The 12,076-nt window shown below is 45.0% G+C and overlaps 1 protein-coding gene across 1 annotated transcript in view; it reads left to right on the top strand.

Moving 5' to 3' along the window:
- The window catches only part of LOC121554687 (NACHT and WD repeat domain-containing protein 2-like), an 82,179-nt gene extending 72,648 nt beyond the window's left edge, over window positions 1-9,531 (top strand). The window contains exon 8 of the mRNA XM_041868363.2: window positions 4,733-9,531. Coding sequence (XP_041724297.2) covers window positions 4,733-8,632 — 3,900 coding nt within the window. The 3' untranslated portion in view covers window positions 8,633-9,531. The remainder of the gene's footprint in view (window positions 1-4,732) is intronic.
- Window positions 9,532-12,076: the final 2,545 nt, after the last annotated feature.

Below are 12,076 nucleotides of genomic sequence, written 5' to 3'. Positions count from 1 at the left end.
GCATACCTTTTTTTCATTTTTTTTTTCTATTTTCTCCATACTGGTCCCCCGTGGGAATTGAACCCACAACCCTGGTATTGCAAGCACCATGCTCTACCAACTGAGCTACACGGGGCCCAACGGAGGAGATGAGAGGGATGGATAGAAGGAGTTAGAGGAGGACTGTGGTAGGCTACATTAGCATAGTTGTGTACACACACACAGTAAGATTATTTCACCTGTAATATATTACGGTTGACACATAATTTATCATAGGTGAAATAGATTGTTCAGATCTTTGCTTTCGAATACATAACTCCAGCAGAGATCAGTGCTAGATATAAAAGTGTGATACCCCTGTTATTCTTTATTTGCTTCTGGAGTTATACATTGCGAGGATGAGTGGGGAGGTGGTCTGTGTTTTTGGATAAGAGGAGTGATGGGGGAATGGAGGGAAGTATGGAATGATGGGTCTTTTGCGACAGCCTATCGCCCGGAGCAGACTCACAGATTTTAGTCACTAACGCTAGCTCTGTCATGATGACCTCTGAGACCTGCCGTACTCTCCTTGGAGTTGCCATGCATACCACACACACACATGCTCACATATTTGCTCACACACACAGAGATACACACGCCAACTCACATATGCACATACATATTTGCTCAGACACGTACTCACACACACACACACACACACACACACACACACACACACACACCCATACCCACACCCACTCACACACCCATACTTCTGTAGCCTATCTCAGAGCCTCAAGAATTGCTCCAAAAGTATCAAATTATGTTTAATGATTCTAGGAATCACAGCAGGGGTCTTCATTAATTTCTGGAATTAAACTATGAATATGGATGAAACAAGGGAAACAGGGAGGAGCGCTGATTCATAAAATCTCTCTCATTATGGGAAAGTCATTGGGCGTTTCTATCTTAGCCTGGGTGCCAGTCTGTTTCTGCTCTCTTGCCAACTCCTTATGGAATTGTCTTGCAAAACATGTTTGGCTTGACAATGACAATGGAGTAGGCAAAAGCACAAACAGATCTGGGACCAGGCTATTTCTATCTAACTCTTGAGAATGTTTTCATTTTCACTTGTTGTATTTCTGTTTAGCTCATGGTCTTGGCAAGGAGAGGACAGCTTAAAATGTTCACAGGATTGGATCTGTTGAAAAATGTATTCGTTCTACAAACTGAGTTCAGACTAAGGAAGTGCTATTTGCTAAGTAGGCCTACAGTGCCGTGAACAAGTATTTGCCCCCTTTCTAATTCTCTCTACTTTTGCATATTTTTGATACTGAATATTATCAGATCTTCAACGGTGAATTATTATTCTAAAATGTTTTACCTTTATTTAACTAGGCAAGTCAGTTAAGAACAAATTCTTATATACAATGATGGCCTACCAAGAGGCAAAAGGCCTCCTGCGGGTACGGGGGCTGGGATTAAAAATAGAAATGTAGGGCAAAACAAACATCATGACAAGAGAGACACCACAACACTACAGAAAGAGAGACCTAAGACAACACAGCATGGCAGCAACACAACATGACAACAACACAGTAGCAACACAACATGGCAGCAGCACAACATGGTAGCAGCACAAACATGGTACAACCATTGTTGGGCACAGACTACAGCACAAAGGGCAAAAAGATGGAGACAACTATACATCACGCGAAGCAGCCACAAGTGTCAGTGAATGAGTCTTTGAATGTAGAGATAGAGATACAACTGTCCAGTTTGAGAGCTTTCTTTGTAGCTCGTTCCAGTCGCTAGCTGCAGCGAACTGAAAAGAGGAGCGACCCAGGGATGTGTGTGCTTTGGGGACCTTTAACAGAATGTGACTGGCAGAACGGGTGTTGTATGTGGAGGATGAGGGCTGCAGTCAGTATCTCAGATAGAGGGGAGTGAGGCCTAAGAGGGTTTTATAAATAAGCATCAACCAGTGGGTCTTGCGGCAGGTATACAGAGATGACCAGTTTACAGAGGAGTATAGAGTGCAGTGTTGTGTCCTATAAGGAGCATTGGTGGCAAATCTGATGGCCGAATGGTAAAGAACATCTAGCCGCTCAAGAGCACCCTTACTGTACCTGCCGATCTATAAATTACATCTCCGTAATCTAGCATGGATAGGATGGTCATCTGAATCAGGGTTTGTTTGGCAGCTGGGGTAAAAGAGGAGCGATTACGATAGAGGAAACCAAGTCTAGATTTAACCATAGCCTGCAGCTTGGATATGTGCTGAGAGAAGGACAGTGTACCGTCTAGCCATACTCCCAAGTACTTGATGAGGTGACTACCTCAAGCTCTAAATCCTCAGAGGTAGTAATCACACTGGTGGGGAGAGGGGCAATCTTCTTACTGAACCACATGACCTTTTGTTTTGGAAGTGTTCAGAACAAGGTTAAGGGCAGAGAAAGCTTGTTGGACACTAAAAAAGCTTTGTTGTAGAGCGTTTAACACAAAATCCAGGGAGGGGCCAGCTGAGTATAAGAGTGTATCATCTGCATACAAATGGATGAGAGAGCTTCCTACTGCCTGAGCTATGTTGTTGATGTAAATTGAGAAGAGTGTGGGGCCTAGGATCGAGCCTTGGGGTACTCCCTTGGTGACAGGCAGTGGCTGAGACAGCAGATGTTCTGACTTTATACACTGCACTCTTTCAGAGAGGTAGTTAGAAAACCAGTCCAAAGACCCCTCAGAGACACCAATTCTCCTTAACCGACCCACCAGAATGGAATGGTCTACCGAATCAAATGCAGTGTTTGCTGTTTGCCAGACATAATGGGTCCCATGTTGTCCAAAAAGTTATACTTTTGACTCATCTGTCCATAGAACATTCTTCCAAGAGTCTTGATGATCATCTAGGTCCTTCCAGGTGCTTTTTGGCAAACTTGAGTCAACTTTTTGGACGACATAGGTGCCATTATGCCTGGTGAAAACCAGACGCTGCATTCCACAGTAAGAACCTCATACCAACTGTCAAGCATGTTGGTGGTAGTGTGATGGTTTGGGGATGCTTTTCTGCCTCAGGACCTGGATTACTTGCCTTAATAGAAGGAACCATGAGTTCTGCTCTGTATCAGAGAATTCTACAGGAGAATGTCAGGCCATCCGTCTGTAAGCTGAAGCGCAGCTGGGTTACGCAGCAAGACAATGATCCAAAACACACAATCAAGTATATAATATGCCATTTAGCAGACGCTTTTATCCAAAGCGACTTAGTCATGTGTGCATACATTTTTACGTATGGGTGGTCCTGGGGATCGAACCCACTACCCTGGCGTTACAAGCGCCATGCTCTACCAATTGAGTCTACATGAAAATGGCTAAAAAGCAACAAATTTGAAGTTTTGGAATTAAGTCCAGACCTAATCCCAATTGAGACATGGCAGGACTTGAAACAAGCAGTTCATGCTTGAAAACCCCCAAATGTCGCTGAGTTAAAGCAGTTCTGCGATGTGAGAGACTGATCAACAACTACAGGAAGCACTTGGTTGCAGTCATTGCAGCTAAAGGTGGTACAACCAGTTGTTGAGTGTAAGGGGGCAATTACTTTTTCACACAGGGGAGTTGGATGTTGCATAACTTTGATAATTAAATAAATTAAATAAGTCTATTTTTTATATATAAACTCAGGTTCCCTTTATCTAATATTAGGTTTTGGTTAAAGATCTGATAAAAATAGAGAAAATCAGAAAGGGGGCGAATACTTTTTCACGGCACTGTATATGGCCTCAGGGGACAAAATACCCGGTATTGAAGCAAATATCTCTCTGCACGCATCTTGCCGGTTCCTGCTCGACTTTGCTTTTTTATGGCTATGTTTGCGTTCATTATTACTTTATTTGCTCAGATGTTCGTGCAATTATTTCCTACGATCGACAAACACTTCTGGATCATGAATCGGAAGCTCCTGTATTATATTTATGCTAAAATGTTTATTTTATTCTACTGAGCCATTTACTTTATGTTCGTATTCTTCTTTTTTTTTCTTATTTCTTATTGTTGTTGCATTGTCGAGAAGGAACCTGCAAGTAAGTGCTTCTACAGCTGCATTGCTTGCTGTTTGGGGTTTTAGACTGGGTTTCTGTATAGCACTTTGTGACATCTGCTGATGTAAAAAGGGCTTTATAAATACATTTGATTGATTGATTGATTCGTTGGACAGTGTATACCGTACATATGACTAATACAACTTGAAACTCCAAACATGGCATCATATTTCAGCTCCCTCCACTTTAGTAGAGCTTTATGTTGCCTGCTGATTGTCTATTGTCTCCTGAGTCAGACCGGGTTAATATGGATTGCATACAGTATAATTATTGAAACTCATTTTAAAGTGTAACGTGTGTGGGAAATGATTGCAAAAAGTTAAAGCTTGTAAAAAAATGACACAATTACTCAAATGAGGGCTTGTAAGTAAACCATTTCACTGTAAGGTCTACCTACACCTGTTGTATTTTGCACATGTGACAAATACAATTTGATTTGAAATTTGATTCGATTTTTACAAAACTAGTTACTTCTTTCACAGAAGTCCTTTCTCAGTTTAGATAAAGTGCTTTCCACTTTGAGGAAAGGGTTGAGATACTTTGAGACTTTGAAAACTTTTTTTATAAATGCAATCCATTATTGAAAACATGGCCTGGTATCTGTGTTGAGCTCTTTCATGAAAGACACCCAACCTTGAGAAAGTGACAAAATCTATTTTCTCTCTCTTTGTTGTTTCCAGGCCTACATGTGGCTCCAGACGGAGATGGGCCCTGAAACAGACCCGGTTGTCATTGTCCGCTTTGTGGGCTCCTCCGAGTTCGCCACAAACCTGTGCACCCTCCTCCAGAGCATCTGTGAGCAGATAGCCATCAACTACAATTGCCTGATCCACTTCCTGCCCAACAAGATCCAGGAGATGAGGGAGCTGCTAGTCAACCTCCTGGGGGAGCCCTCTTTCCACCGGCCCCTGGTCATCGTCTTGGATGCCTTGGAGCAGCTCTCAGAGGCCGACGAGGCCCGCAAGCTGTGGTGGCTCCCCACCCACCTGCCTCGCACTGTCCGCATCGTGGTCTCCACATTACCCAACAAGCACGGAATCCTCCAGAAGCTCCGCTGTTTGATTCATGATGAAGGACGCTACGTAGAGCTGGTGCAGCGGGACCGTAAGGCCTGTAGTCAGATACTGAAGCAGCAGTTGCTGGGGTTGAAGAGGAAGGTGACCTCGGGACAGCAGATCTACGTCAACGAGGCGCTGGCCAAGTGCACGCTACCCATGTTTGTCAACCTCATCTACCGGGAGGTGGTGCATTGGCGCTCACACAAGGATGTGGATGACCGCTCACTGTGCTCCACCGTGCATGAGAGCATCGAGCAGCTCTTCTACTCGGTGGAGAACAAGTTGGGGCAGCGGTTTGTGTTCAGGGCGCTAGGATACATCACCATGGCCAAGGTGGGGTTAACGGAGGTAGAGCTGGAGGATATTCTGTCATTGGATAACAGTGTGTTGGGAGATATCATGGTGAGTTCAAATCTAAAAAACCCGCTGAGGATCTCTTATGACCTGGTGGCGAGGCTGAAAGAGGAACTGGAGGGGTACCTGCTGGAAAGGCAGGTGCATAATGTTACCCTGATGGTGTGGGCCAACAGACACCTGCAACTCATCGCCCAGAAGCTGTATCTTAGCAATGAGGAGGACGTGCACCAGATGCACAGCCTCCTGGCCGAATACTTCCTGGGGGCGTGGTCGGGCGGCAGGAAAAAGATATTCCACTGTGACAACAACCACTTTGCCTCGCTTAACATCTCCCAACATAAGAATCCACACTCCCAGCAGCCGTCCCACAAAGAAGCATCCGCCGAGAAGTACTCCTATGACAGGCAGACCCCCGAGCAGCCCTGGGTGTTCCAGTGCAACCTCCTGGAGCCTGATATATTCTTTGTCAACCACAGGAAGATGACCGAGCTCCTCTACCACCTAACTAGGAGCGGTCGCATGGATGACCTCATGTACGGGATCATCATGAACTTCAGCTGGCTCTACACCATGATCAAGATAGGGCAGTTTGAGAAGGCACTGACTGACATAGATGTAGCCTACAGCTACTCCCAGGAGAAAGAACTAAAGTTTTTGGCCACCACGCTGCGCAGCATCAAGGTCAAAGTGATGAAGAACCCGGCGTCCCTGTCCGCAGAGCTGCAGCAGAGGCTCCTCCCCGTGGTCACCTCTTTACCCAAGCTTCGACACCTCCTCCTGGAGTGCGACAAGGACGGACCCAAATACTGCTCCATTGTGCCCCTCCACTCCTCCATGGATGTCACCTACAGCCCTGAAAGGCTGCCGCTGTGCTCCAGCTACATGCAGATCGTGGAGATCCTGCCCACCCTAGCCCCCAACATCGTACTTGTGGCCCTGGAGGATGGGTCCGTGAGCACATGGGATGTGGAGAGCAGGCAGCTCCTCCGGCAGATAGACACGGCCCGTTCGGTTGTCCTGGGAATCAGGCTAACCAGCGATGAGAAGTACCTGGTCGTGGCAACCACCAAGAACACACTGCTCATATATGACAACCATAAGTCTTGCCTGCTGTCCGAAGTGGACATCAAAGGCTCCAAGCAGTGTGGTATCACAGGAGGGGTGGCTTTCATCAACGGGTTCAACCTGTCCAGCCATCATGCCTTGGCCTGGCTAGAGGCCAGTAAAGATGTCAATGTCATCGATCTGCTCTATGGCTGGCCCCTCTACCAGTTCCACTGCTGGTATGAGGTCACCTGCGTCCAATGCTCCCCGGATGGAATGTATGCCTTCTGTGGTCAGTACCTCAACACCACATCCATCTTCCATCTGGGGACCGGGGACAAGCTAGCTACGGTCACGTCAGAGTTCTCCGGGGGATTTGTCAAGTCCATCTTGGTCTTGGACACCATTCACCAGATGGTGATGATCGATAATGAGGGGAGCCTGTCAGTGTGGAACACCAAAGAGATCACCAATCCCAGACTGATGGAAGATTATGACTGCCGGGGGGACGAGAACGAGGTGGTAGGTATCGAGCTGTCAGAAGACCAGCGCTCCATCCTCATCTGCAAAGACAAGAGCATCGAGGTCCTAGACACCAAGTTGTGGAAGATGGCAGAGAAGTTCAAGGCCAAGCGCGCTGAGCGATTCGTGGCTGCAGTCCTCTCCAAAAATGGCCAAAGTATCGTGGCCTCCATGGAGAACACGTCGTCCATATTTGTGTGGAGGAGGGACAGTGGGCAGTGCATGGCCAGCCTGATTGAGATCTCTGGGGCCATCGTCAAACTCATCAAGTCCACCCACCATAACCTGCTCCTGTCTGTGGCCAGCAGTGGCGTGCTATCAGTCTGGGACATTGACATCATTACAGCCATGTCCAACATCGACAAAACAGGCAAGAGGATCCAGAGCTTACAGCTCTCTGGCAGGGAGGACTTTGTGTTCACCATGGACGGCTCCGAAGCCATCCACAAGTGGAACTTCAGCACAGGCTTCATAGAGACAGTCTTCAAGCATGAGGGCTTGGTGGAAAACTGTGTCCTGACATCCTCCGGGGATCTCATGGTGACGTCTGATGACAAGTGCAGCCAGTACATCTGGCACACGGCCACTGGCGAAAACATCTTCCGCATTAACGGACAGAAGATATCCCAACTCCTGATGACCCACAACGACCAGTTTGTGGTTTCCCTCTGTGAACAGAACTGCTCCCGAGTCTGGAGGCTGGCCACTGGACACAAGGTGTGCAACATCCTGGTGACCCTCCAGAATGCACTGATCACCACTGCAAACACCTTCCTGGTGGGGACCACTAAAAACAAGCTGCTCGCCGTGAGCCTCTGGTCAGGCAGTATTTCGAAGAAGTTTGTCTGTGACGATGGCATTAGCATTGTCAACTTCAAGCTCATTCCTGACTGCCCTGACTTTGTTGTCTTCATCACATCTACAGAGACTGTGTTTATATGGAGTGTGGCAGATGAGTCTGTCTGCAGACGGGTCCAGCTGCCTACTAACTTCCTAAAAAATCTGGAGGAGTTCCAAATTTCACCAAATGGGAAACTGGGCATCATCTCCAAAGGCGACGAGAACATTAACGTGTTGGATCTTCATAGCGGGAAGCTGAGGCTTGTCCACGCCGCCGGTATCATCTGGCGGCAGAAGCTGTCGAGGGACGGGCGCTACCTGGTCTATGTCTGCTTCCGGAACAGTGATGAGGACGATGAGGCGGGCGTGGTGTCCAACCTGATCGTGATGCGTCTGGCGGACGGAAAGAGCATCGGGACATGCTCCCTCTACAAGACGCCCACCTTCCTCTGCCTGTGCCAGCGAGCGCTCAACATCATCATCGGCTTCGAGGATGGCAGCATCGGCACCTATACGGTGGTGGACAGGGTGGATGCCGCGCTCAAGATCAAGATTGCCACATCCAACAGTCGGCAGATTGTCAACAACGCCTCACAAAAGATAAGGCCCAAGTGTGGCAACCACACCTTCAAGACCATTGCAGACTGCGTGTGGAGGGAGTCCACCGAGGTCTTCTCCAGGGATAGCCCCATCAATGTGTCTGACTCTGGGGAGGCTGAGACCACCATCCCCACCAAAAAGAGCGAACTGTTGCAGTGAGAGTGTGGGAGGGTGGAGCAATGGGTGAAGATGCTAGGTGGATGTGTGATGTTTCTTGGGGTGTTGAAGTTTACTCTTGTTTACAGTCGCCTGATTCAGCTGCAGATGTCAGTCCTCTGGGTATGAACTGACTGCTACTATAACGTTGCACTCAAGTCATGTATTACAACCTTTATGGTGTCATTTTAGTTTTTTTCTTCACGTGATGACTGTTAGAATTCAAGTAGTTTTTTATGGTTTGAAAACGAGGAAATATAGAAAATATATTTAATCTATTGGTTTGCCATTGTGTCCTTTTGCATTCGAAGAACAAAGTCTATTTACATTTATCTGTTTTACATATCCAAAGCCATTCCAGTGAGCTTGAATACTCTTCCTTATACATGTAATTCTTAAGAAATGTTTAGTTTTGTTTTATTTACGTCTACTGGTACTGTGCAAAAAAAAAGGAAGAACTATAAATATGTGTTCATATCTCTTTTGGCTGCTGCAATTTGTGCAACTCCTTAAAAAATGTTATGTTGTGCTTAATGCAATCAAAGTGAGTGCCTGGATTAAAAAATATATTTTATTTTCATGCAGACTACTGAGAACTACGAAGATGCAGGGAATTTGTAAACACAGTATATACAGAGATACATATACTAGCATACATAATACATTTTATTGATTTAAATTATCAAAGAAGAAAAATTATTGAGAGTTAAGGTACTTTAGTGGCAGTGTTGAATTTGAGGAGGAGATTTGGAGATTATAAATCCATGTATAAACATCTATTAACAGCTGGTCTAAGTTTACCTGCAGTTTCTGGTTCATGAATTCCTTGTTTTTAAGCAGACACCACTGTACGCATCCACACCACATTTTACAAGAGAGAGAGAGAGAGAGAGAGAGAGAGAGAGAGAGAGAGAGAGAGAGAGAGAGAGAGAGAGAGAGAGAGAGAGAGAGAGAGAGAGAGAGAGAGAGAGAGAGAGAGAGAGAGAGAGAGAGAGAGAGAGAGAGAGAGAGAGAGAGAGAGAGAGAGCATGTGTGTGAGAATTACATGTGTGTGAGAATATCAAAGGATTTTCGGGAAAGGTGTTCATGTGGATTCTGATTAAAAAAATATTAGTGTTATTTATTAGTCATATTGATAATTGTTTGTGTGTCTTTGTTCTTAAAACAGGTGTTGGTTTTTGCTTTTGTTTACCACACAGTCACAGGGAGTTTAAATTAAAGGATATCATCAGTCAAGGATGACTCATCAGAACCCTAGCGTTTTTGTTTTCCATTACACCTTTTCAGGGCTATTCTGTCTAACTGTATATCACCTTCTTTTCAGCAGTTGAGACGCTGGTCCAAGGGTAATTTAAGGACTTAAGTAGCAGTATTAAGCTTTAGCATATTTCACTGCTCTCAAAGCAAACATTCTAAATCTAGAACTATCAAACAGTTTTTTTATAAATTCCAGATATTAGTTTGTTTTGTTCTGTTGACAATGGTCCATTTGTTTTAAGGCTTGTATAACTTACATCATGACCAAATTATTTGAGTGTTTTACTGTGATTATGTTGAACAATTATAGAGAAAATGTACTATCTTTGCTAAAGAAGACGTTTAAGTGAGTCCACTTATAATATATTGGAATACCAGTTTAAGAGTATATTTGAATGTGTCCATATGGAAGCCAGTAGATGGTATTATAGTATGTCATGTAACTTGAATTACTTTTAATAACGTACATGTTTGCGACACAGTTGACATACTGGTAATGAATGTTTCTACGGTATTCTTTGTATGGTCAGGACTGACTTACCTGTTTAGAGATATTTATATTTTCAAAAATGTTGTATTTGCACTTTGTTACACAGTTGTTAACTGGAATTATTCTAACAGAAAGAAAAAAAACGTACATCTGAAGCAATATTAAATAGTGTGTATGCATTGTTTGTATGGAACATTTTAATGTAATAAAATTGTTAACTTTTTGCCTCCAGACCTTCATCATGCTTCTCATTGCAGCGGTCTGAGGTTGTTACTGATCGTCTAGGCCAGTGGTTCCCAAACTGTGGGGCGCGCCCCACCCTCCAACAAAAACAATTTATTTTTAAGGAACTCAGTCCAGCTTTAAACTTACTCTTGAAGGTTGTAATAGTAGAATGCACAAGGCGCAATTTTGAAATTGGGTAGTGCATCATCAGTTTTCATCTTGTCATGTCAGTCATTGGATACCTTAGAGAGCTATTTATAACTTTATGTCCAGCTCAACGCCGCTTGATGTTCCCCAATGCTGGAAGGTGGGCCTGAGTGAAAAAGTTCCAGTCTAGACTACCTGAAATAGTTAGGGTTCTTTCCCCGCTGGTTAAGAAAGTATTTTCTTGCTGTTCTTGGCTCCAAACAGCCACACGCAGGTGCAGTATGTGTACTCATTGAACCTGAACTGAACTCTCTCTCTCTCTCTCTCTCTCTCTCTCTCTCTCTCTCTCTCTCTCTCTCTCTCACAAGCAGAGATGTAACATGAGTTGATGGGTAAAGTAATTGCCCTGCCTATTCTGCGCTCAGCTCCAGACAAGCATGCTGAATATTTTCCAAACACTGTTGGACAGCGTCATTATCATTTGGTTATGTACAGAGCACCTGGAGCTCTCTGACACTACCCTGCAGCCACAGCCACACACACACACACAAAAACACACACCCACAAAAACACACACACACAGGTAAACACATTCAGGCCATGTGATTGGCCGGCTGAAGCCTTTTGCTTTGGGTTGCCAATTTAATTATCCGCGGCCGGTGTCTGATCTGCTGTGTGCCGTCTCCATAGTGACCACTGTTCCAGAGTGGCGGGCGGTGAGCAAGTGGCCACGCCTCACATTGTAACGACAGAGGGTGAACTTATGTCTCATGGCGTCCACGATAAATCCCTCTGAAAACAGAATGAGGGCATGGCTGGCTGCAGCAAACACATTACTCGTACACAACAGACAGCAGCAGACATCTCCACACACACACGCCTGATAATTACACCGTTTTTCAAACCGGGAGTACTCGCTAGATCACAAATCTAACCTGTGTGTGTCTTTACAGTAGGCTATGCACAGTATGACGTTAGCTGTATTTACTCTGCCCAAAATAACTGCCTTATTGTGTAGTCGTATTGACACTTGAGCATAGGGGCCTCCCTTTGTCATCACCCTCTTTTTCCATCTTTCATTATACAACCTGTGATCAGAAGGGTTTGACTGTGACTCACCCTCCTCTCTCTCTCTCTCTCTATATATATATATATATATATATATATATATATATATCCCTCTCTTCCTCCCTCTCTCTCTGTCAAGTACTATAAGATTAAACCACCGAAGACTACATACAGTACATTAATCTTGCTGTGAGCTGAAGTGTTAATGAAAGCTCTGCACTTACATAGCTAGCCGCTTCGCTGTTGGGAAAAACAATCCA

Source organism: Coregonus clupeaformis, unplaced genomic scaffold, assembly GCF_020615455.1.
Source record: "Coregonus clupeaformis isolate EN_2021a unplaced genomic scaffold, ASM2061545v1 scaf0023, whole genome shotgun sequence".
Taxonomy (NCBI): domain Eukaryota; kingdom Metazoa; phylum Chordata; class Actinopteri; order Salmoniformes; family Salmonidae; genus Coregonus; species Coregonus clupeaformis.
Note: the sequence above shows the minus strand (reverse complement) of the source record. Positions and strands in the feature narration are given on the sequence as shown.